This window comes from Agelaius tricolor, unplaced genomic scaffold (assembly GCF_023055355.1).
Source record: "Agelaius tricolor isolate 1412-34295 unplaced genomic scaffold, bAgeTri1.0.p SCAF_1, whole genome shotgun sequence".
Taxonomy (NCBI): Eukaryota; Metazoa; Chordata; class Aves; order Passeriformes; family Icteridae; genus Agelaius; species Agelaius tricolor.
Genome location: NW_027269261.1, coordinates 97270318 through 97296627, shown reverse-complemented (window position 1 = coordinate 97296627; position 26310 = coordinate 97270318). Strand labels below are relative to the sequence as shown.

Here is a 26310-nt window from a genome sequence, read left to right as displayed (position 1 = left end):
TTGTGGTGTCCTTTGTCTGCTAAACTTGGGTATCTCAATAAACAGACCTGGTTACATGTTGAGTAGTATGGAGAAGAGTTGAAACTCATGCAAGCTGTGGGTTCAGTAGGTATATGTATATGCTAAGCAGTTGGAGATCACTTAGCTGGACTAAATAGGGCCATAGTTTAAGTATGATTTGCAGTCCTGGCTCTTTTTCATTGTGCATGCAGTTGATTTGCATTAGAAGTTCCCACTGGTAACAGGATGAGTTGTGTATTTTAAGAAATATAACAAGAACTTCTGTATTGCCTGGTTCCCCAAGAAAGCCCCCTCATGGAACTGTATGGGTATGAACAGCAGCATAACAGCACTGAGAGACTGCATGTAATTTGCTTACAAAACATTCTATTGCAAGAGCAGTACAAAGCCTGCCAGCCTGCCTGTATTTTAGTTTTTCATTTGTAGATTGCAGTAAGTTTTAGATAATTATGCTTTCTCAATAAGTGAAATGTGCTTACAGAACTCTAAGCCAATTATAAACAATGTATTTTAGAAATTTTATTACTTGAAGTAGATAACCAAAATTTTGCCTTTTCTCTAAAGATACATTTCAAAGCACTTAATCTTTTGTTTTAGCTCTTCTCTAATCTATTCTGCCTATGAGAGGATTAATGAGATGTGAATTTTAATCTCCTTATTGATTTCCTAATTATTTTTCATAATCTAACTCCAGCTCTTGATTTATGCTTCTCACTGATGAAAAATGTAGAAGCAACAGGAATGAATAATCTGTATGTGTATGCCCTGAAGCTGGTTGAAGATTTAGTTTTCTTTGGTTTGTAACCTCCATCTGGTCTGAAGGTCTTTCCATATTGCCTCTACTGCTTTTTTCTGTCTCTAGTCATACCACATATTTTTAAATTCCCATTCACTTAAATTTAGTTTCTGTAAATAATTGAGGTTTTATTAACTTGAGGGGCAAGGCTGTACAGCAAATACTTAACATCATCTTTTGCTGGCTTCTTTCAGTAGTCTGTCTTGTCTTTTATTTCCCAGAGCACTTCCACTAAACCAGCAGCTGCCACCTTGTCTGGAGCAGCCGGGGATCTTGATCTATTTACTGAGCAAACAACAAAATCCGAAGAGTCAGCGAAGAAACAACTCTCCAAAGACTCCATTTTATCACTCTATGGCACAGGAACAATGCAGCAGCAAAATGCTCCGGGTAAATAATGTTGTGAAGGTTTCTGTGCAGTCCTATTTTAATCTTTATCTAGAAAAGTACAAGTATAAAGCTAAGGTTGGATACCTGCTATACTATATTCAAATGAAGGTTTCTATTTTCAGTTTTTATAAAACTGAGAAAAATTACTGAAATGTAATATGGATGCTAAAGAAAAACATATATGTGATTTTAATTTATTTATAGCTGTTGAAGTTATCAAGTGTACAATTTACAGAAAGATTTGTGAAGTCTGATTCTGCCATGCAATTAATCAGTGAGGGTCTGAGTCTCCAGTGTGCAGGCAGCAGTCTGTCAGGATTCCCTGCAGAACTGTCAGAGCTTTGGTTTAGGTGTGTTTGTGTGAACACAAAGACCTCCAATACAGCAACTGAAAGATTCTGGTTCACCACAGGGATGCCAGACTTTCTTGGCAGTTTAGCTCATGGTGAGTCCCTTTCCTTTGAGAGTTTTAAAGTAATTTTTTGCTTTTACCAGAAGCTAAATTGGCAGCACTGACATACAGATGGACAGAGTTATACTTAAAATTATTTTGGTGCACTTCTGACTTATGGGATGGGGGTGGAAAATCACAAGACACTTCTGCTGAAATCTTACCTTCTCTGATACAGGCATGTTCATGGGCTCGTCTTCTATGCCATTTACCACACAACCATCAACTCACTTTCAAGGCTTTCCAGCCATGGGAGTTCCTGTGCCAGCAGCAACTGGGATGATGGGAAACATGATGGGACAATCAGTGCCAGTCATGGGACAAAGCACAGGCGTGATGGTAGGAGTGGGAGTGCCCAATGGATTTACTGGTACTGCACCAACTGGTGTGATGGGACTTCCTCAAACTGTCGTTGGACCTCAAGGTGGAATGGTGGGACAGATGGTCACACCACCACAAAATAAGTATGGATTGCAACAAAACCAACAAGCTCAATGGAACCTCTCTCAGGTAAAGACTGGCACTTCCCAGACAAAAGTGCTTTAGAAAGAATGATGCTTTTCAGATACAAAATGTGTGGCTGCAGGAGGAAGTTCAAGTGTGGCTAAGTTAGACTACTGGACTGTGAACTGCTCAGAGGCACATGTTAACAAACCAGTGAATAGTTCAATGAAAGATAACTACTACGAAAGCAGAGAATAATTTTGCCAAGATAGACCAAACTCAGTACTCTGCTTCCATAGCTCTTATCAGCCTGTCATCAGAGCCAGCCAGCCAAGTAAAAAGCTTAGCTCAGGCAGAGTTACAAAATTTTGAAATGAAACAGCCTTATAACTAAAAGCAGAATTTAACTACTCGAGGATAGCCATTAACAATGAATACTGTCATTCTCAGATTTCAGGATAAATTTTGGTGGAATGTGAAGTGCTTTCTGCTCTTAACATTTTCCTGTAGATAATTTGCTTAGGTGCATCTGTTATTTATCTGTAGCATTTTTTTCCATCCTATGTTTTAAACATCTTTCAAAGATTCTTTAGAGGGTTAATGTACATGTAGTACTGTATTTGCACATTTTCCAGGGAAACATCTTGAAATCAAGTATTTGAGTGTTTATTGGGGCAGGGTGAAGCAGAGGGATCGGACTTAAATTATTCCCTTGGAGTTCAGCATGGATGATAGCACCTATTTTTTATACTATTGTTTGTATTATGATAACAATATAATAATTCCATGCTGCTTACTTAGTAATGCAGGAAGAGAACCTTAGTGACTGACTTAAATTGGATGATATGAATTTTTACTGTTCTGCTCCATTTTACGGTGTGAACATTATGAAGGTAAACAGCATTGCCTACATGGATAAAAAAGCCCCTGTTTGAAAATACAGGCTGTCATTCTGCTTTGAAAAGTAATTCTTAAAGGTGAGAATTTCAAAATGTTAGATCAAAAATATCTGTGGATATACTTGTGGCAGTCTTTTCATAGGTAGCTAGCTTTAAAAAGACCTCTATCAGCTTTGAAATTAAAGTCTTGCCTCTTATCAATTACATGTTAAAACTTGGCTCCTTGAACAAGTTCTTCACATGTTCCCGTACCCCTTGCACATCAGATGTTGTCAGTATGATGACATTCCACAGTCTGCAGAACTCTGATCTAAACTTTCACTAGTTGAAATGGGGAGAGCTTGCTTTACCAGATAACATGTGTTATATAGTCTGCTGCTTAAGAATCCTAACTCCAGAAGAACCACTGGGTAAAGCATGTTTTTTTCAGCCTTTTTTACATTTCCAGGTTCAGTGGTGTCTTGTTTTCTGCAGATACACAGTTCTGTGTGAAAGCATACAGAACTTAATTTTATGCTGAAATACTAGTTTGCAATTTACTTGAATTTTTCATCAGTGTTTCAGTTTCATTTTGCAACCTGGTATTGTTTGCTCATGTTTAAATAAACTCTTTTACCTAGTGCTGCCTTTCGTTTGAATCAAATGTTACTTATCCAACATCTCTATTCATTGGCTCTGATTGTTAATTGCTCCAAATGCTCTTTTGGTCCTAAACTCATTTTGACATTGAGCATTTAAAATTACAGTGACTAGATATTTGTAAAGACTACAAATGGTTTTGCGCAGCTCTGAAGTGAATGTGCTGAATTTTTAATTCTTTCCCATCTTTAACTAGATGTTAAATTCATGTGAATTTATTTTCATGTGGATTATTTTATTTGTTTTTTAAGGAATTACAGTGTCTTGAGTAGATTCTTTAGCAAGGATGGTTGGATAATACTCAAGTTTATAAATCCACCTCATTCTTTGTTGATTGTCAGCTAAATGGACAATTTCTGTAAAAACTGATGTAGTCAAGATTATGAAATCTCCAAAGAAATGTTGCTAGAAGAAAAATAAATCTGGAACTGCAAGTGCACACAAGACTGTATTACTGGCTTTGCTGTTTCTTTACTGCAGTTAACTACAATTTTGTTTGTTAGCTTTGAAACTGTGAAAGCAAACTTTTACCAACCAGCCACACTGGCCACCTTCTTCACATGCTGTCAATTCTCATGTGACACATACACCAAGTGCTGCAGCCCATCAGCTGATGTATGTTGGTGGTTGAAGGGCTCCAGAAAAGCTGATAGTATGAGAAAAAGCTTAGAAACTTAGATAGAGTTAATATTTTTATTTAATGAGAAATATTTTTAGGGAAATGTCCTTGTAACTGGGTGGCTAGTTGGAGGCAGGACTCTTTTGACTAGCAGCATGCTGTGTTTCAGTGCCACTGCTAACCAGGCTCCTGTGTGTGTGTGTGTGCTTTGCAGATGAATCAGCAAATGGCTGGAATGAACCTCAGCAGTTCCAGCAACGTGATGGGCTTTGGCCAGCCCCCCAACACAGCCGCAGGATGGACTGGAAGCTCCTCTGGCCAGACTCTCAGCACACAACTGTGGAAATGAAAGTTGCAATAGAAATCTTTCCCAGAACAGCCACCTAACATTCCTTGTTCAAATACATTTACTTTTGCTGTTCCTTCCATGTACATATATATTCTTTTTCTTTTTCCCCAGCTGTTCAGATTAAGGTTATAACTGACTGACCGTGTTGTGGTCTATATTGATTTAAATTTGATGTAGTGAAAGCAGATCAAATATATTTATACATCATTGGAAGCATTTTCATACAATGCATATGATTTCATAGACCATATTAAGAAGCTGCTTAACCACATACTGATTTTTTTCCCTCAAAATTCTAGATCAAATGTTTGCATATAAGGGATGTAGCTATCATGTTAGTAATATCCAAAAATATGAACCCCATCCCCCCAAAATTACCCAGTAATCCTGTAGAAGGTACTGTATGAACAAATGTTTAATCATATATAAATAGAATGTAAATGTATCACTGAGCAATGTTTTCTAGTGTATCAAACAAATTTTGTTTCATCATACATTTCACTGTGATGTTGTTATGGTGTGCATAACAGGGAATGTGGTTATTGAAAGAAAGATAAACCTGGATGTTACTGTAGTTCTACAAATCAATAGTTTATTCTTCTAAAGATGAGCATTTGATGCATTTGAGTTTCCTGTGGTAAAGTCTCTGACCTGGCTCAGGAGGCAGGCGCACAGTGTTAAAAGAGAACTGACAGCACAATATGCATTCAAGGTAACTCAGTGTGAACAGATATATTTTGTCTTGCAGAGAGATCCAGGTTTATGACAGTGATTGTGTTTACATTTTATGGTGCCTCGTAATGATAAAATGTTATTTCCCTATATTAAAAGGATAAATCCGTAAATGATTGTGGGGTTTTTATTTCATTATTGTATGACCTGTTTGACTGCTACTTTTAATGAAGTAAAACGTGTTCAGTTTGGAGGATCCATTTATACAGATATTTAGACCGACAGTTTGTGAGTTAAAATCAGTTTATAATTACACCATTAAGCTGGATAAATACAAAAAGTATATACATAAATAATGATTTTGAAAATACTCCATTGCAGCCATGTTTATGTATGTGGAAACAGCGTTAAAACAAAGGTAAGTGTCAGTTTATTAAGCTGAGAGTTCAGAAATGCATGCAGACAAGTTAGAACAAAGCACACCCACTTGATTTGCTTATTAGAGTCTCTGAAAGCTTCCTTTTGTTTCCACAGAAGTCTGTCAGGTCTCAGGCAGCAGCAGATGACGTTAGCTGTCCGAAGCGGAGCACGCGCTGGTGCGTCCATGGTCCTGCTCTTGCCCTGGGACTGTCCCCCCGTCATACCTCAATGTTCACTGTGTCCAGGTGGTACTTTGGCTCGTTAGCTAGATTCACTTTCTCTGTTCGGGTGTGCCATACAAGAACCTGGAAAACACCATGTGTGTCAGTAAAGTCATCTGCAGAGATGGAAGCTTTTCACAAACTACCATGTGTGTCAGTAAAGTCATCTGCAGAGATGGAAGCTTTTCACAAAGTACAAACTACCATGCGTGTCAGTAAAGTCATCTGCAGAGATGACACCAAAGCTTTTCACAAAGTGTGGCAATCAGTACCTTTGTGCAGTTATTTGCTTTTGGCTCCAGTTCCTCCACTGTTGTTATCTGTTTCAGAAAATCAGATTCTTGCATTCCTGGTTGAGAACCACGACGCTTGAATACGGCTTTGGGATGCGACAGGATCACTTGAAGACTCACAGCAAATCCTTGGAGAGAGGGAGACAGGGAAAAAGGTTGAGAAAAACCTTTAGGCCTTACATTTTTGTGCAGTTATGCCTAGAAATCTCCCATGTTCTTTTTAAAAATGTGTAAATTTGATTATGTGGATAGATAATATTTGGTAGGTTTGTACATCCTACATTATATTGTTTTGTTTTGGTTTACCCTTAAGATATGATCAGATTATTTTTAATTGCACCATATTTTCAACATGTAAATCTTATTTTCCCATCATGTACGTAATATATGCTTTCTTGCCTGAAAAGTCAGGTATTGCTAAAATCTTGGGTTATTCTTCCTTTCTACTTTTAATTAAGAAATAAAACTCAATTATAAGTAAAATAAAATGTATGAAATTTATACTGTACAAACCATTCTACACTTCAAGGTGAGAGTCAGGAAAAAAGGTTAAAACATGTTACAACTGTGATATTTAGATAGCTTTAGCCTGTAGATTTTTAACAGCCTTGCTGAGGAAAGACAAGTCATACTAATGCTCTGCGTTGAGAATGACTTTCAGCACCAGGGGTCTGCCAGGCAGTCTCAGCAGGTCTCAGCATGGCACAGCATGGCTCAAAGGATTTATTCAGTGTATACACCTCTCTGCAGTGCTTTTCTCTACTAACATGCACCAGGTTCCTTGAAGGGAGACTGCAAACTGAGAAATCACTGCTTTGAACAAACTCACCCTCTCTGAAGAAGCTCCCATGAATCTCTAATTTACCATTATTTTATAGAACTCTCCCATTTTCCTTCAGCAATGCTCAGTCATATGTATGCTTCTTTAACTATGACTAAAAAACTCAACTGATAGATTTGTAAAGAAAAATTACATTTGTAACTAACTGCTTTTGTCTGATTGCCAAGCCTACCAAAGAAATCCTTTCTTCATCATTTCAGAGTGGTTCTAGCTGTCCCTTTATGACACAAATAGTAACACTTTTGACATCAGTTCTGGAAAGCTCCAAGAACATTTAATTCTAAAGCCACTATTAAAATTTTAGGAGTTTAAAATATAACTTTCTATAACTTAATGTAATTCTGACCCTCTTTTAATAGAAATGTCTTGCTACTGTGTTTTCCTTGAAAGTATCTGTGACTTTTATGGGAGCCTTTTGAAGAAGAAAATTTAAGGAAGTAATTACTACATCATCATGTAAAGAAAGGCACACTGAAACCACTTTATCATGGTCTTGCTTGTAGGAAGCAAAAGGAGACATCAGGAAGTTTGTTTTGTTTTCAGTAAGGATTTGGACCCTGATGAAGTCTATGGATTGGATGTAAACAGGTCCCAGTTCACTGATGGACACAGAAGACACTTATACACTATATCTTTGATGTAGCTTTATACATCCTGTCCTGCCTGGGGTAGAGAATAGGTGTCTGCATGGACAGGGTCTGCATGGATCCACACCCTGCAGGGCAGTCTTGCTTTTCACTCCTTGTAGCCTGGCCACTATGGAGCACAAGGTGGGCTCTATCCCAGTGCTCTTGGTAGCCAAATGTAATCGTTGGGAAGAGCTGAGGGTGAGAGTTTAAACTCCCTCAGGTACAGACAGTATGTACTTGCTGCACTTTGAAAGGGGACCAGAGACTTAGTACTGATGAACAAAACAGTCTGCTTCAGTTTAGTGGGTTTGGTTAGGTTTTGTTGGCCTTTTTTCCTCACATAAAACATACAATAAATTTTGGATGCAACTAGCCTTTAATAATTTTGGTCTCAAAAAAAAAAAGATAATGGGAAGGCATTTTTGAACCCTGATCAGCTGTGTGAGCTGCTCTTTCTTTTTAAATATAAGATTCAAGCTACCCATGCATAAAGAAGAAAATGAAGTAAACACCAAAATTAGCGTCCTAGATTTTAGTGCACAGAAATAATCTCACTCTAAGCAGAAGAGATGCAGATTTTCTGCTGTTTATCTTTACAGTGTCAGTGGGGCCAGTGTCCCAGGACCCATAGCCTATACTTATCCATACATCAATTTCTCTTGTTGCTGGGCTTGCTCCTCTGCTGAGAAAATTGCATTGAGTTCTGAGGGTGGATTTTTCCTACATACAGATCTTCAAGTGGGCCATGGCCCCTGCATGTGACACATGCCCTTGCTACCATGCTATTGCAAATTGTCATTTTGAGGGTGCTGTGAAAAATATTGGTGCCATCAAATAAAAGTTAAATTATAAACTGAGTGTTGCAGGTGGCAAGGATGTGGGCTACTGTGCACTGACTGGCCTAAGGTTTGTTTCCTTGGTCAGGGCCCATGCCCTGTTAAAAGAATCCAATAATGCAGCAACTCTAGGAGGTAAAATAATCCAAGGAGACTTATTTCTTGGCTCTCTAGTTCTTCAGCTCTGCTTTATAACAGCTTTATTTTCACATGTAAGACATTTTGTGAGATGGATTTGAGAGCAAACCACTTTCTGGTGACAACTTTAAGTTGACTTTATCAGATGTGTCATTTTGGTATCAGAAATAGAAGAGACAACTCAAGTTTTGACCAGACTGACACTAATTATTTCTCTCAGTAGATAATGATCCTGTGCTAATAGATGAAAAGACACTGTTGTTTTGAATTCTGTCACTTAACGGGATTTATCTGGGATTACTGTCTCCAGTGTAGCATAACTGAACAGTGCTTACATGCATACAGTTATTTTACTTAGTCATTATTCCTACAAGGTCATACTGGGCTTAACTTCACATGAAATGCCACAAGACAATTTCATAGCTGGAGTGTGAAGAGGTGTTTCGGGGGTTTTTGGTGTTTAATGCAAGGTTATAAATTAAATCTAATTGGCTGAAGAGCCACCTAGATAGGAATTAATTTGTTGGAGGACAAGATACCTGGGAGACAGCAGATATTACATCTGTTCTTCTTTCAATGTAAGCTGTTTCTGTTAATTCACACCTTGACTTGTATTAGACCAATGGCTTCTGTTAAAAGGCAGAACTATTTTTCTTCATCATTCAAATTAAACTTGAGCCAGGGTTTAAAGATTTTGTTGCCATGGGTCATGCCATTGCTTCCTGGATGTTCTAGGTAGGACAGTAGCTGAAGGCAAGCGAGAAACTTGAGTGTTTATCATTTCTGGAGTGTATAAATGCTAATGCTCAGTGCTGATGTTGGAACAGATGTGCTGGTTTCCACATAGATGAAGGTCCCACCTTTGGCTTGGGCTCTGTGGCTTTCAAGTTCTGTTCTCCCTGTGGTGTACTTTTTGGCTTGCAGTAAGGCAGAGATGTCTAACCAGGAGGTTTTGTAGTTAGGATCAAAGGCATCTGCTGATTAATTCACCATGAAAGAGGCACTTGATTATAAGCTCAATGTTTAAAACAGTATTTATCCTTGGATGGGAGGGGAGGTTGGTGTTTTGGTTTGGTTTTGGTGGGGGGTTTTGAGTGCTGGCTGCCATACCACTTAAAACTTTTTTGTTTGTGACTTCCAGCAGTGGCTCTTTCAGATTCAATCAAAATATGCCATGTTTTGCAGTGCCATGAATACACTGGCATTTTGCTCAGGGAACCCTAAGCAACTTGAGATGTACTGAAGATCTTATGACTACCGCAAAATATTAATAAAATACAATAAAAAAAGGTGGTTGCTCAGGCCCTAGCAAAGGTGCCTAGGGCACAGTGGATGAGCTCTGGAACCCAAAGTCCAAAATCTGCTGGCCCAGTGATTTACAGTCACATACTAATCTCTATGACTGAAGTAGCTCCTGGAATGCTAATGCAAAGCAAGCATCTGCCTTCTTGATCAGCTTTCACATTAGGAAAATCACAATCTAACATTTTTCTTGAGTGATCCAAAATTCTGGCAGTAAGGAACAGGCCAGAAATAAAACAACATTTAATATAGAAGACTTGAATTCAGATCCATACTAAATAACACAGTTTTTGCTTTCCACCTTCTCTCTCACTTTTCTTCCCCAAGGTAAGCAAGTCTGTGTCAAACTCTAGAATCCCCCTTGATTAAAAACTGAAGCAGAACTTTGGAAATACCAGATCTAATTTCTATGGTGTGTTGGTTGCCAGGTAAGAAGCAACACAGGAAATGGGTACTTTGCTTTCTGAATCCAGTTTAGCATTGGAGAACAGCAGTATCAGCCACAAATTTCTCAAAATAAATAACCAATGTTTAATGAACTGACCTAATGTGATTGCCATGAGCAAGTGTGTTTCAAAGAATCTGGGGAGGTTGGCCAGCTAGGGTCACTGAATGAGCCCAATGAAATCAGCAGGACCTGAATTTGGCCTTGTATTTTGCTGTCTGGAATAAGAATTTTATGTGCTTAAAGTCAAGGATGTGCTTCCTCTGAACAGCCACAAGTTAAATTGGTGATCCCAAACCTTTTAAGCCATCACTGTTCATACCCAGCCTCATGATCAAATTCTTGTATAAATCACTGTGAAAGATGGTTCACTAAACCAAATTGAGCCTCCTTACCAGTGCACTGGGGCACAAGCACAGAACATTAACTGTAGACAGCGGATACATCTCCATATCAGTATTACTGTATGCACCATCTTGTTTGCATGGCAGTATTTTTAACAGAGATCCTTGATCTTCCTTATGTGCAGCATTGGGTATAACCAAGGTTCCTTGTATATGGAAAAATGCTAGGAACTGACTAAGCATGGACTTAGGCTTGGTAGCAAGTCCCTGGACGTGTGCTGGGAAGTCAGGAGAGAAGGGCAAGGGTAGGAAACTGCATGTTGACACACATCCTGTAGCCTGCACCTGCTCAGACACCTATGGAGTTCTGGATTTGCAGTTCTGTTCTGTTTATGCCCTGACACTATTCTTCAGGGGAATGCAGATGCAAATTCACATCATTTTTTAGCAGTCTAAACTGCATCCATTTCTCTCCTTGCTGAAATTAAAAATGAAATTCAATTCCTTCAGTATTTTTGAAGACTAATAAAAGTTCTCATGCAAAATAATAACTCTTTATTTGTGGTTGTGCATTAATTTCCTGTACTCTGAAAGTTTTGGGGTTTTTTTGTCTCTGTGACCCTCCCTTACATGACTTTGGTTAAAACACAAGCAGGGAATGCTCCTAATGGACCTGCTTTTCCCTCATGCCAGTGATTTAGCCAGCATCTGCAAGGTAAACAGCTTAAGAACTTCCCATGTATATCTTCATGTCTGGGTTAGAGTCCCTTGGCTGATGTTTTGTAATGGCTTTCTGCCTGCAGCTGATGAATTATGGACCATGCTCTCACTTTATAATGCCATCAGTAATCCCTTCTGGAGTCCAGTATCAATGTGTATCTGTAAATCCACAGGGACTGTTCAACTGCACAGCTGCAGCCCCTGACACACTGCATGGTTTTGGGCATTGAGTACCTGCTTCGCCCCTCAGGAATGCCTTTATGTGAACACCCAAATACTTATTTTTATGCCAGGTCATACTATTGAATTGAAATGCCTCTACAGTGCAGAAAAATTCACCTGATAACCTTTTTGTCTTTGAGGTGATAAGAACCATTAGTGCTGCTTTATTTACTTTTTTTACTCTTTTTAACCAGTTGGCCAGTTGGCCTGTAAGTACTGTACATATTTTTTATCAATAATTTCAATTAATACAACATTTCTCTGTTAAGATGAGAAAGAACTGTACACTGTCCTTTTCCCTCTCTCAAAACATTGGGTATCAGGATAAAAAAAAGTGGCTATTTGTACCCTATTCTTGCCCTTGTGTTGTCACCTTAGTGTGACTCTCCAGTACCTTCTCAGTGATTTCTCATGGGCATCTCCTTGCAGCACTGACTCCCTCATAGCAGTCAACAAACTCCAGCTCTCTTCACAGCACAACCAACAACCTCCATGTCTCTTCTCACCCATCTAACCCACTCTTCTATAGCACTCATCATTGCTGGACACAGCTGTGGCCTAGTAAGGGCAGGCCTGTTCCTAATCTTTGGTGGTCAGTACAGCTGCAACTCCTCAGGTGTGAGATTACCTTCTGCACTATTCTCTTACATTCTATCTCTCCACACCCTTGTATTCCTACTTTTCCCTCCTGAGTACAGAAGATGTCTAAGTGCAAATACCATATCATTTGCTGGGAAACTAGCTTCTGTTGTATCAGAAATTGGACCTGTGACCTGTGGTGATTCATGTGGCAGTTGTGAGTGTATACAAAAGATAGTCTAAGCATGGACTGTCAGCAAGACAGAGCTGTGTGGTGTGCAAACTTCACTGCAGAAGATTGATTAGATTCATTTTGAAGCTTTTCTGCCTTCTTCTACCAGGCAACAGCTGTCAGTGATTTTTCCCCTAAGCCCAGTGTTTCAAACTATATCCATCTACAGTTATCACTGTCATTCCAAATAACCAATGCAACATGAATAAAGTAGCATTTTACAATATGAGGTCTAAGAAGGTCTGCATTTATGCTGCCTGGTTTAGATTGATGACAAAATGACAGGCAGGGACTCCTTGCAAGAATCGCTAGGAAGAATTAATATACAATTAACTTGTTTCAGACAGACAATTTATACAACATAAAAGCCAAGTTGCCACATAAAAATAAAAACAAATTAAAGTAAGTTCAGATACCACCAAGCAGCAAATTAATTAGACAAGATATACAAGCTTAGACTTCCAGGATAGTTAGTGCCAAAGGGCTGCACACTCTGCCAGCACTTCAGAAGTTTAAGAAGCTGCTTAAATTGCGAAACGGAAGCATTGACGTACCGTGAGCGAGCCTCACCTGCCATGTCGATGGCAAAGGGCCTGTCAGCTCTCCAGCCCGTGTACCAGCCGACCACTTTGCCGTTCTCCACCACGGGGCGCTCGTAGCGCCGGCCGCCCACCAGCCCCACGGGCCACACGGACACCTTGCGCGTCGTCCGCATCTGCAAGAGGCAGCACAGCATCACTGCCCGCCCCACGGCGCCCCTGCCAGGGCTCTGCACACCCACAGCACTCAGCACCACTGGGAATTCAAAGGCAATTCTGGCTTACACACTGCGGCCCAAGAGCTGCGTGTGCCCCCCCATTTTCTGGGAAATCTCTAGCTCTGTAGTCCATAGGCATCTCAATTCTACTTTAAATACCCTATTCATGATATCTTTTACACCAAGAGTTTTTAAAGCTGTGAAAAAACAGGGGGTTTTGTTCTTGTTTGTTTGGGTTTTCAAAGGCGTAGTAGATATTTTTTATCTGCAAGACTGCAGCATTCTGGCAGTGGGCTTATGTCTATAGATAGCGGAGATACTGTAGAAAATATAATAATAATACCCAGTGAGAGAAAATATAATAATAATGATTAATACACACTTCACTAGGACAAGTACAATTAGTTTGGGACTTGTTAAAAATGCATTGAATAGAGGAAATGATGACACACAACTATTTCCTACTGCAGCAGACCTGAGATGCAGCTCAGATCTATTAAGGATTCATGAAAAAAGATTGCTAAGGTTTTTTTAACTTCTGTATTTTCCCTTTAAAAGCTCTGCTAAATTTCTGAAAAAGACAAAAAGCAAGCCAGGCAGGATGCTTATTACCACCAGCAGCAGTTTTTCCTAGTGATGTAAATTAACTAAATGCAAAACTGGAAGTGTGATCCTTATCTTGCATAGAAGAAGCCATAGGTATGAAAAACTGACTGTAGCAAGAAGTGTCCATGACTGGGAGTCACTTCAAGAAGGGCATTAAAGTGCTGGGGCATGTCCAGAGAAGGGCAGCAAAACTGGGGAAGGGTGTAGAAAGTGAGTCCTAGAAGGAGCAGCTGAGGGAGCTGGGGGTGCTTAGCCTGGAGGAAAGCAGGCTCAGGGGGACCTTATCACTCCACAACTGTCTGAAAGCAGGGTGGAGCCAGGTGGGGGTCAGCCTCTGCTCCCAGGTAACATTAGGAAAGAGCCTCAGGCTGTGCAAGAGAAGGTTCAGATTGGCATCAGCAAAAAATTCTTTACTGAAAGGGTTGTCAGGCATTGGAATGGGCTGCCCAGAGAAGTGATGAAGTGACCATCCCTGGAAGTGTTCAATAAACTGGATATGACACAGTGCTATGGTTTAATTGATGGGGTATTCAGGCAAAGGCTGGACTCGATCTTGGAGGTCTTTTCTAACAGTAAAGATTATGAGTCTGATTCAGTGACTTCAGGTAACTGGTTCAGTGGTCCATTTTCTCCAGCAAACAGGAGATAATATGGCACAAACCCTGACACACTGCTCCCTGTGGGAAAATCAGACTGTCTGGCGTGAGAGCTCGAGCAAGCGAGGGCACCGACATGGCGACTTGCACAACTTAACCACGCTGGTTCAAAAGCCACTGTTTTAACACTGTGCTCTAAATGTGGTTCTATTGAAACAAGTATTAAACTATTGCAGTGTAATGTGGGCTTAATTTGATCTATTCTAAAAACAGTCTCATCTTTTGTTGTAATTGAAACTTACTCCTTTGGGAAAGGTTATCCCTTTTTCCTTCCAAGCACTCTTCTCAGCAAAAACAAACACATTTTTACATATCTGTAACTGCAGTCCCCTATCGATGGATGCTGAAGTAAAAGACAACCTTGGTTAAATATTAAACACTTCCCTCTCTCTCTGCCAAGGTGAAAGATTTATCATGCATATCATCAAAACTCACAGGAGTCACACCAGAAAAAAACAAAGACATCACGTCAGCATGGTTCACATTTCTAAGCTAAAAACATTAGCAGATTCTTAGAACTTTCACATAAAGTGTAAAATACATCTTTAAAAATCCACAAAAATGTAAGCACACACAGAAGAGAGACATGCACCTTCTCTCCCTCCAATTATATGTTTATCTTCAGATTTGTTTATCCAAAATTCCTCTCTTTCACCCTAAGAACTGTTGCAGCAAGCTAGAACACCTTACTCAGTGGCAGCAGCCCATAGTGCATAAGAGCAGGGTATGTATTCAGCTGGCAACATAGGGAATTCTGGTAAGGATTGTCTCCAAGGCATTGCCTGGTTAATTGCCAGTGAGAGGCTGCCATGAATCTTTCTAAGGTTATTGATAAATGTATTTACCTGCAACTGTTCTCCCTGCTTATGTTTAACTTTCCAATCTCTCCCACTCCTCTGTGTAGGAAATGCAAAGTTAGCAATTAACTATTTGGGTATGGACATCAACCAAAACTTCAACTCATGAAGATCTTTTAGCCCTGGTTTTAATGGCACATCTCTTTTGCTTGTTTTGCTAACAGCACATTTATATTAACATCCAAACATACCAGACATGGACACAGAGAATCATCTTGTTGGGCATGTCTACACAGCACCATTCACCCAACTGTGCTACACCAGTAAATACCACAGGATAAACACACATGGTGCCATTAACACCTCCTGGAGGGTGTGGATACCTGAACAAATTATTAGTGTTCAGAATTGCAGTAATTTGGCTATCCTGTGCCAACTGTCTGTACCTAAACTCAGAATGCCACAAGACAAGGGCAGGCATTCTCTGACTGCAGGAGAGTGGCCAGAGCACAGTGCACCCCTGCCCTGCCTGTGGGCACAGTAAAAGTTTGGGCAGCTGTACTGCAAAATGAGCCAGGTTACACAGGACTTCTGAACTGGGTCAATAGTGGCCTAAGCATCTATGCTGGCAGAACCAGATGGATTTACATTAATACTCCATGATACACAGTGTTTTGGAAAACCTTGTCAATGAAGAGTATCTCACTGACCTCATAAAACCAGCATGAAATGACCCAACAAGTTTTAAACTAATAATCTTGGGTCAATCTCAGTGTCTATGAGTTATGTCAGTAAAGCCACCACATGTCAGATGCAAGTCACCCCTTACAGAGCTCCTACTTCTGTCCTTGGGTGACTTTATTCTTACAGGTTACGTTCTTGAGGAATAAAATAAGCAGGTGTCAAGAATACAGCAATTCCTTTAAGTAAAAGCTGAAAGAGCACATCTAGACCAGTATTTATGCTAATTCTGAAATACCTCACAGCCTTGGGATATGCTAGGCAGATGAAAGTAGGAATATTTCGTTTAATCTTCTGAGAATAGCATTACTGCAGTTAACATACTGATATGTGAAGGCTGTATTTATGTATGATGGGGAAAAAGCTATTATTTGGATTAAAAGGCCAGCTTGCACCTGGAATTTTATGCTGCTAATCATCAGGACACAAAAAAGTGATTCAAAAACATATTAAATCTGAATAACTTCAGTGCCGTGGGTTAAACAACTGCCAAAAATCCTAGGACTTACAGCTTCCTAAATGACTGTTCTATCTGTCATTGTAATGACAGCAGTAGCACAAGCTGTGTTAACACTCAGCATTGAAAGTCCTGGTAGCTTACAGGAATGGTATTCATCTTTCTTACACTTCACTCTCTGCAAGTCAAGCAGCTGCTCTGTCCTAGTTAGACTTGTGTAGCTGACGAGCAGAGAGGAGCCCACTGGCAGGATTCATCCTGCCCCACTTGGACAGCTCTCTCAGGGGAGAAGTGCTTTTTTGTCCTCTGTTCACTTTTTGAAAGGGGGTCTTGGGCATAGGAGGAGAGTGATGTACTGGATGGGGAAGATGGTAGAGCAAACCTGAATGAAGTAGGAGGGGGAGGAGAACTGGGAAGAAGTGGGCAAGGAAATGACCGGAGAGATGAGTAACAACTGACCAAAGAAATGCCAGTGAGGTGATGGGCATACAGCAGTAAATACAGTAACAACAGAGTAATCACTGAAGAATAGCAAGAGAAATGCAGGAAATTGAGCTGAGCAATAAAAGGCAGTGATAAAAGCATTGCTAAATTTAGCATCTCATTAGTCAATCAAGAAAAGCTGCGTAATGGGATGCACTGGACTGATGGATAGGGAAGGTACCAAGCCAGTAACAAAATATAAAAGCCCAAGGGGAATGAAGGTAAATGACAGAGAAAAGGAAACATGGCTGTACTTCCTACAGTGAAAATGCTTCCAGACTGGAACAACCATCCTGCTGTTTTGCAGCATGATGTCAATGTGTTTCTGTTTGGGATTCACAGCCCTCTGCAAGGGCAAACCTGCTGCCACACCTCGTAAACTTTTTTCCCCCTGTCATTTCGACCCCTGTGTGATTTGTGATCTCTCCTGGTCAGGCTACAGGTTCACATCCATGCTCACCATCCTACCCCACACCCCTGCCCATCCCAGTGATACTCCAGCAGATTTCTGTGCCAAATTCTGATTTATTACTACCAAAGACAGGCTCTAGAGCTCCTTCGCTACAACAATTCCTGGGTGAAAGCAGAAGCACAGCCAGGTTCCCTGTCAGTTCTCACACAGTTCTCTGCATCACTCATAGGCCATTTAAAGACAAATTCTGCTTCAACTAAACTTATGTAAGAGCCCTATGGCTCAGCCAGACAGCTCAGCCTGATGCTGTGCCTGTTTATTGGGGCTTTGGACAGAGCTCCTGCCCCCACTTACCATCATTTCAAAGGAGGCACCAAGGCATAGAAAACCTGTGCCAGTGGCTTTTGTGTTCAGGGACTGGGATGCTTAGGGGTTAGGAACTTCAAAAGGCAAGTTTGTTGTTGGCAAATTTGACTGTGAAGGGTGTTCTCCATGGGAATGCTTGCAGAAGGGATCTACAAATAAAAAAATTTAATTCCTTGATGTAGCCCCCTCTGCAGCTCTCACAGGTGATCTGCTTCACCATCCTCCCTGCTAGAAAGCTTTCTTTCCAAGCATCTGCTTTAAACATCCTCTGCTGATCTGTACACAATCTACATTGCAGAGGGAGGATAGCTTAATTCACCCTTTTCTCCAGCAACATTTTATATATAAGGTACATGACTAATGTTTCTAAATTATACCAGCATCCTTGGGCACAAATGTCAATATTGCTTCCCTGCAGAAGAAAACTGTACCAAATTTAACTAAAGCAGTTTGCAGCCAATTTCTGTGGACTGGGCCAACTTCCAAAACATTTGCTACTCATTTTACTTCTGGGCCCTTCTATTTACTGGTTGCCTCATTCTACTCCCTATCATTCTACTGGGTTGTGTTCACTGTACCTCTGAAGAGCTGCTGACCCCATGTAATTAATTTCCCAGCAACAGTATCAGTTTCACAGGTAAAACTGCTGCTGCCAGTGCAGAAACAGAGACTACTTGGTAACCAAGCAAAAACCTGTTTCAAATAGCCTTTTTTTTTTCTCTTTTTGGTCACTGTTTCCTCTCGTTTTTAAGCTATTTCATTCTCTGCCAGCCTTTTCTAATCCAACCTCTTTAGCATAGGTATTACATGTCTAGGTGGAAGAAAAATGTCAGTGTGCATTTAAAATCTGTCATGTACTCCTAAATCATTTATATACTAGAAAGGTATTTAATGCAGTGCTAACTCATATTTGGATCACTTTTTATTCTGAAGAAAATAACTAATGACTGCCAGCTAATATTTAATTCTGTCTAGACTACTGAATGTTATTTTTAAGACTATTTAAAAAAATCTCATTTTTCCAACCAGCTCCAAGAGATACAACAAAAGATTTTCATGTTTTCAAAGGTAAAGAGATTCACTTATACTACTTTTAAATCTTTTGCACAAATATATCTATTTAAAAATACACATAAGTTAGCTTAATACAGTGTATTAAAATTAGGACACTTATGCAAGTGTTATTGAAGGAACACTAACCCTTCCCTAGTCAAAGCTGGAATAAATAGTAAATTTATTTTTAAATTTAAATTTACCTCTTCTATAATGCATTTTTGAGTTCCCCTCAAAATATTTTATAAAGATGATCACAGGAAAACTGAAGCCCGTGTGACATGCAATGCCTGCAAGTATTTCTGTTCTATTTTTAATAACAAAGAATTCTTTTTTTAGGCTACTGAAATGGCTGTTAAAAGCCATTAGAATATCTGCCACCTTCATACACACCTTTTGAGAGGGAAGGACAGGGACACAAGAAGATTCTTTCAGTCTGACTCTGTGGCTCTTTGAATCCTGAGCTACCTGCAAAGATTAACTCAGCTTAGGGAGAGCAGGATGAGCTCTGTCCTCTCATACCTGCTTTCCAGCTTCAACTCCACCATCATATTCAGGGCACTCTTGTGCAGGAACAGCTGCAGCAAATTGAATTCTGGCCCACAGCTCAGTGGGCAATAGGACTAACTGCAAAGCTGCCGAGGTTTGGGTTGGCTTTCTTTACCCCTTGGAAATAACAATTAGTGCTGTGATCTACTCTGAATTCCATACTGCAAGGCTGTATCCACATCACACCTTAGAGTGTGGCTTCCTCTAAGGAGCCCCAGTCTGCAAATCCTCTCCTTGCACTCAGACAAGACAGTGGAATGTGCCACACTTGCACGCTCTAAGTATCCAGCAGACATTGCCAAGGAATTCTGGCATTGATGACCAGAAACCTGGGGGTGGCAGGGAGGGGGACCGTGGTTTTAGATATGAGCATTTTAATTTCAAATATATCTCCGTTTAGGTGTCTGAACAAAACACAAACAGAAGTGTCAGAAATAACCTAGACAGGAATCTCTAAAGCTCAGTGTGTTTTTGAATGCAGCAAGCTCACTTTCAGACAGATACTGAAGACTTTTACTCCTCTTCTTGTACTCCTCATGCTGCTCACCCCTCACCTGCAAAGGATTCAGGGCAGTCTGCACAATCAACAGCAGAGTGGATCTCCAACACTAATTCCTCCAATTTGCACACATCTCCAAACATGGACCATGGAAGTGATGGCCTTTGGCCAGCTACTCAACATATGGAAAGAGCAGAGAGAATGCCTGAGACACAGAAACACAGGAATTCTGTGAAGAGTTAGGGATAGTGGAACTTAGCTGTCTATCTTCACTTCCCAGTGCTTGGGCTAATCCTGTTTTTAAAACCTCTCTGTGAGGGTGGAATGCCAGTATTATCCAAGGTTTTTTCCCTCTGGAAGTTTAAAATGTGAAATCAGCAGTTGCTAGGCATCAGTCACAATATTACAATAACTTGCATTCAGGAATAAGATGAAGCACAAATGCACTAGAAACTATAAGAATCACTCCAAAACGAACAGCGTGTGGTAAAAAATAGAAGCTATGGTGAGTCATGCAGAAACATTTGTAAAACATCTTAAATATAACAGTTGGAATTTCAGGCCTCTCAGTGGCTTTTTTAAGAATGCAGGCTGACTTTTAACTGAACAGGTATTTTCAGAAAGCAGACTTGTTTTTGAAGGAGAGATGCACAAGGACACCTCCAAATGAACAGAAAATACACAAATTATTTCTGAGGTTTCAATCCCAAAACAATAAATGACAAAATACAATATACCAGAACCACAGGCATTAAAGTAAAAGCATGATTTTTCACCTGACCACATCTACACTCTCAAGCAGAAAGAGTTGGGAATAACTTACAAGCCACACCTCTACTCCTGGAAATATTTCTTCATCATTGCTGCATCCTTTTTAGTACTCTAAAGAATCTCACAATCATTGAACAGGTTGGTTCCTTCCCTGCAGCCTTTCCATGGAAGGTGAACCTTTCCTAACAAAATGCTAACTGAGCCAATGCTGTAGCAGCAGAAAGACAAACCAGGCTCTCCACCTTATTCTAGAAAGGACAACTAAAACTGTTTAGACCCTGCCCAGTTCGACTTTGAGGACATGGTTTCACCAGTCAAAAACTGACCTGTCCACCCACATGCCATCATAGGTCTTAGGAAAAAAGATAATTATAAACAGCAGCCAAGGGCTCCAGATTTACTACAGAAGGTGACATTTTCCAGACTACTGTAAGCTGGGATTTTTTCCTGATTTCCATGAAATACACTTAGCCTAGGTCTACTGGGCCCAGCTCACTCCACATCAAATATAAAGTACTCATTGCTATAAGCACCAGGCAGAAGTACTTTGGACAGAGATTAGAATTTCTTCATCAAAAGCTCTCGGAAGTATCCCATGGCATTCCATGTCAAAGCATGCTCCTGTTTGATCATGGCCTCATGGTTTATACACTATAGCTCACAGGAAAGCTTTTGCTGATCTTGCTTTGTTAAAAGGCTCTATCTCCTGTAGGGACACCAGGGAAACCCACAGCAAAGGAGCTTCCTCAAACCCAATCCCTGAGGACGTGTAGTTCCCTTGCTCGCCTTCTGCTCCGCAGTCCTGTTGTTTGACCTCTGAGCAAAACATTTCCCTAACACAAATGTTCCTCTCCTTTACAGTCCTATCCAGCCTTGCTTCTCATCTCCCTGAGGCCCCACTGCTGCCCCTGGAGCCAGCTTTGACCCAGCAGCAATCCATCACAAAAGGACAGACCTGTGTCCCATAAAGCACCAGATGCACACTGCACACACCTGCCTGCACACAGTGCTGCTGGCACTGGGGGCCTGCACACCCCTGTGTGACATGCTGAAAGTCACACAGCTCACAGGATGCTGCTTGGATGAGAGCTCACAGCTCCTGTCTCATCCTACATTTAAACTTCTCCCTCTTAGTGAGCAGACTACAGTTTATCAGACCTCCTTAGGGAAAGCAACTGCTGGTCTGGAGAATTGTTCCTGGCAGGGAAACAAACTGAAAAAAAACTCCCTCTCAGGTATAGTTACCACCATTTTCATAACAGGAATTACTACCAGACTTCATCTGCAAACAATGCATTCTGAAGCTGTTCTCTTCATGCTTGGAGAAGACAAGTATAATTTACGTTCATAAATCAATCAACTCCTGAAGGGCACATCAGGATTTACCACAGAGCTGTCAAGCCAGAATCCATGAATACTTAGATTTTCTTTTATCGAGTCAAGAAGCAACCAGCCCTCTAGCAGTGCCTCGACTGCAAAATCAGGCTCCGGGCTCACTCTAAATGCAACCTCCCACACGTAAAGGGTAGAGGCGCCTCCCGTTGGCAAGACCTGCCAATGGACTCTGCCAGGTCGGGAAGGCATTCCCCGTGTCAGTGCCAACAGCTCCTCAGTGACCCCAAAAACAGCCACAGCAACCCACAGCGGCAACTGAAGCCAAAGCTCCTGTAACTGAGCGTTCCCAGCTCCCCATTTCTCAGGGAAAACTCATTCATGCATGTGTGCCTGCCTGTGAACACAAGGCTCAGGACAAACAGCTCTTTCCCAGCAGCTCAAGGCAGGGGAAAGGGAAGCCTTAGGGTTGCAGAGGTTCTTGCTGGAGGTTACAATCCTTGTTAGCAAGAGGAAACACAGGTTGCCTGTTGTGCTTGCAGTTCTCAAGGTTAACCCTTCAGGCAGCTTTATCCCTTCATTTTCCTGCATTTCCTAGCTAATTAGAGAGGTAATTTGTACCTTTCTGTTTCATGATTCACAGCAATTAGTAGAATAATGACAGACATTTTGAAAGAATAAATGTGACCAGACTCCTTTGCAATAGCTGTGGAGCACTCAAGAGAAACGCCAGCTAATACTGTTCCTTCAGCTTCTCCCTAACGTTGCTACTCAACAACAAAAAAACCCAAACAGTAGATATTTGCCAAATATCTTTTGTCCCACATTTCTCATTGTGCCGAAGTGTATTTTCTGTTTCTGTTAACAGACTCCCTAAGATGCAGTCAAATTAACCCTATTTCTACAAATACACGTGAGCACTCCCATAACATCAAAGAGGGGAATGTGAAATTACTCTGCATTATAATGCACTGAGCACAGCTATGAGAATTTTTAAAAAATCAATTGCAGCAAAGGTTTAGCCTCGAGGCAAAGGTCCTTAAATTAGCAGCTTCAATGCTGAAAGCCAAGTGGGCAAAAGAAGTAGGGCATCCCTGCTGAATGGGGAGCCTGCACCTGCCCACACACTGGAAATGGAAAGGGATGCGCTGTGAACCTAAACACAAACGAACGCAAGCATTTCTAAACCAGCTTTCCCTAAGGAGTTGCATGTGCTTCCCATTTCTGTGTATCACGTTCACTTTAACTCGGGGCACAGCTCGCAGCCAGCGGCAGGGGAGGGGTGCGCACTCGAACGACAGCCCTGTCCACCGGCAGGACACACAGACACAGCACGCCTCAAGTCCTCTGCTGCCAACTTTGCTGCTTCTCTCCCTCATTTCCCTGCCAAGGTTACTCTCCCGGCTGTCACAGAAGATGTACATGATCTTTCTTCTACTCTTCTATGTCCACTTCTTAAACCCCTCCTTCCTGCCGGGGGAGCCCAGAAAGAAAGCTGGATCTCCTCTGCCCCGAGCGCTTGCCAGTTCCCACCAAAACGAAACAAAGCCCTTCAGCAAAGGGAGGCAATGAAGACAAAACCAGGTCTCTTCACAAAAGAGACTCCTGAAAGGGCGTTCAGTCGTTACACAAGCGATTTGCTGCTTTTAAGAGCGAAAGGCTTCAGAAAGGCAACTCCAGTGAAGAAGCCTGCTCTGGCTTAATTCATTAGCGCCAAGGAAAAAACTGGGAAGGATGGCGACTCCTGATGCGAGTTTGCCCTACAGGGAGAGGGATGCAACCTGAAAATAACAAACCAAGGAGCACTTTTCAACACAGTTCTGACAAAACACACAGGATCCCTTATATAAACCTTAAACTTGCCTCGCTCGGCAGCAAAGTGAGAAAACAGCAGCAAAAAGTTGGGGGATTATGGAGAGGAGGTACAAGAAACTTAACCAAGAGCGCGGTGGTCACTCAGAGGCAGCCCCGGGGAGTCCGGGTGAGGGACGGGCACCGCAAGGTCTCCGGGCGGGCTCGACTCCCCCGTGCGCGGAGTTTTTGGGTAAGGGACACCGAGTCCGCCGCAAAGCGGGGATGGGGAGCAGCCGGCGCGGGAGCCTGGGGAGGGGGAACGGCAGGAGCCAGAGGGGAGGCGGGAGCGGCGGGGAGCGGGGATGGGGACGCGGCGGGCGGCTGCGGGGCGCGACGGAGCGTGGCGGCCGAGCGCGCCCCCCCGTCCCGCACGCACCTCCTGGAACAGCTCCAGGCTGTAGGTGTTGTCGTCGTCGGCGAAGAAGAGCACCCCGGGCTGCGGGGGCGGCAGGTGCTGGTGCCGCTGCCGCAGCCAGGCCAGGCCGGCGTTGCGCTGCTCGGTGGCGCGGGGCAGCCCCGGGCGCTTGTAGCGGCGCGGCGTGGGGACGTGCAGGTGCGTGCAGGGCAGCCCGGCGCCCGCCACGAAGCGGGTCACCAGCTCGCTGCGCGCCGCCGCGTCCTCCACCAGGATCCAGTGGAGCCGCGACACCTGCCGGAAGGTGTTGGCCAGGCGGGTGAGCTCGGCCTTCTGCACCGGGCGGCTGTAGGTGGGCGTGATGGCATAGATGGTGGGCAGCGCGGCCTCGGGCCGCCGCCGCGGGGCGGGCGGCCGCGCCCCGCCGCTACCGCCCTCGGCCCCGCCGCGGGGGGACAGCGCGGGCAGCGGCGCCCGGCTGCTGTCGATGTCCAGCACGATGATGACGATGAGCACCCAGGGCAGCAGCAGGAGGAAGCGGCTGAAGAGCAGGGACTTCATGCTGCCCCCGGCGCCCTCCCGCCGCGCCGCCGCTCAGCGCCGCCCCATAGACGGGCGCGGCGGGGCTGCCCCACCGCTCTGCTCCGCGGGGCGCCGGGCGGCGGCGGCGGCGGCCGGGGCGGGGGGCAGGCGCTCCCTCCCTCCCTCCCTCCTTCCTTCCCTCCCGCGGGCGCGGGGGCCGCCGGCGGGGCGGGTCGGGTCGGGAGCCCCGCGGTGCCTGCGGCAGCCCCGCGGGACGGCTGCCGGCCCCGCTCCCGCCGCTCCTCTATTCCAGCGGCAGCCCGTCCTCTTCCTCCTCTTCCTCCTCCCGCTTCGCCCTCGGCATCGCCGGACAGGGGCTCGGCGGGGGCTCTGGGGAGCCGCTCCTTCTCCTCCGCTTCCCCGGGCGGCTCTGGCGGTGCGCGGGGGCGTGGAGGGGAGGGAGGGAGGGCGGGCGGGGAGGCGGGAGGGAGGGTCCCCGCGGGCGGGGGCGCCCGCCCCGCCCCGCTCCGGCTGCCGGCCGCGGGCAGGGAGCGGCGGCTCGGGGAGCTCCGCGCTCGGCGTCCACGGGGACGGGAGCTGGGGTGGCCACGGGGTCCTGCCTCTCTCCGCGGCGGGCGACAACTTCGGCCGGCGGCCGGGACGCCTTCCCCGGGCCAGCGCCGGCCGGCCGACGGGCAGGGCAGGGTGGGCGGACGGGTCCGTGCCCGAGCACTTACCCCTCGGAGGGCCGGGGAGCCGCTCGCTTCGTCTCTGCTTCGGTTTGGTTTTTGGGTTTTTTTCCTACGTCGGCCGAAGTAAGAAGTTGTAAATAAGGCGGCGGTTTGCCGCAGCTCCCCTCGGTGCCCCGCAGTCGGTGTCGCCTCCCGCCCGCAGCTCCGCGTTGTTCGGGCGTGCAGCTTCCCCGGAGATCACACGGAATTGAGAGCTCCTTCTTAAAGAGCATACCTATATCAGAATTTCGTAATAATCTGCCTGCCTTTATTTTGAGGAAAAGGCATTCATCAGGTGCTGCAACACACATGAAGTGCACAATCTAAAACCTCTCACAAATCCCTTCCTCACAGGGAAGTTTCCGATGCATTTTTCAACACTCCCTGCTGTCATAACTAAACACTTCCTTACAGCTTGAATTATGCTTTTAAAACTTCATGCTGCATAAGAACACAGAAGCACAGCAGTAGAGTTTGCAAATTACTGAGTTCTCCACGATTCTCTGATTAAAACGTAGAGACCGATTGATGTTCTCCCTGGCTTCTGAGCTATTTGAGATAAGAAATAGAATGATTCGTCACTGATACTTTGATTTTTGGTAGGAATAGCATGGCTTGCAGAAATGGGGGATGCCTGCACACCAGCCCCCTGGGCTTACACCGCTGCTTTCTTTCCTGTTTTGTATTCAGCCTTCACATTTGCATGTGTGTAACAAATGTAGATAACGTGGACACTCTATCTATCATTCATATCTATCCCAAATCGATTTGTTATTCAAAAGGACACACACAGAGAGGACATCGATCTGATGTAATGTAAGCTGAAATTCATGAGAAAGTGAGGGTGACACCTGGCCTGGCACTGAA

The 26310-nt window shown here is 43.3% G+C and overlaps 2 protein-coding genes and 1 long non-coding RNA gene across 6 annotated transcripts in view; 2 read left to right on the top strand and 1 right to left on the bottom strand.

The window, feature by feature from the left end:
- SMAP1 (small ArfGAP 1) overlaps positions 1-5453 on the top strand; it is a 93246-nt gene extending 87793 nt beyond the window's left edge. For all 4 annotated transcript variants that reach the window (XM_071445113.1, XM_071445098.1, XM_071445106.1 and 1 more), the window contains 3 exons: positions 1039-1207; positions 1837-2168; positions 4474-5453. In XM_071445113.1, coding sequence (XP_071301214.1) covers positions 1039-1207; positions 1837-2168; positions 4474-4608 — 636 coding nt within the window. In that variant the 3' untranslated portion in view covers positions 4609-5453. The remainder of the gene's footprint in view (positions 1-1038; positions 1208-1836; positions 2169-4473) is intronic.
- On the bottom strand, positions 5454-25166 carry B3GAT2 (beta-1,3-glucuronyltransferase 2). Its single transcript, XM_071445129.1, has 4 exons — positions 24212-25166; positions 13073-13217; positions 6194-6342; positions 5454-6005 (listed from the first exon to the last, which is right to left on the bottom strand). The coding sequence occupies exons 1-4, from the start codon at positions 24749-24751 to the stop codon at positions 5919-5921; spliced, it is 921 nt and encodes a 306-aa protein (XP_071301230.1). The 5' UTR covers positions 24752-25166; the 3' UTR covers positions 5454-5918.
- LOC139598603 (uncharacterized) overlaps positions 23498-26310 on the top strand; it is a 163625-nt gene continuing 160812 nt past the window's right edge. Inside the window, exon 1 of the long non-coding RNA XR_011681956.1 lies at positions 23498-24025. This is a non-coding gene — a long non-coding RNA (uncharacterized lncRNA). The remainder of the gene's footprint in view (positions 24026-26310) is intronic.

Bases quoted from the DNA above. Each gene is read 5' to 3' on its own strand.
- B3GAT2 (XM_071445129.1), bottom strand. From the start codon at position 24,751: ATGAAGTCCCTGCTCTTCAGCCGCTTCCTCCTGCTGCTGCCCTGGGTG. The intron at 6,343-13,072 runs GTGAGGCTCGCT...CCTCTCTCCAAG, and splicing joins CTTTGCCATCGACATGGCAG to GATTTGCTGTGAGTCTTCAA. The intron at 6,006-6,193 runs GTACTGATTGCC...GGTGTTTTCCAG, and splicing joins AAGCAAATAACTGCACAAAG to GTTCTTGTATGGCACACCCG.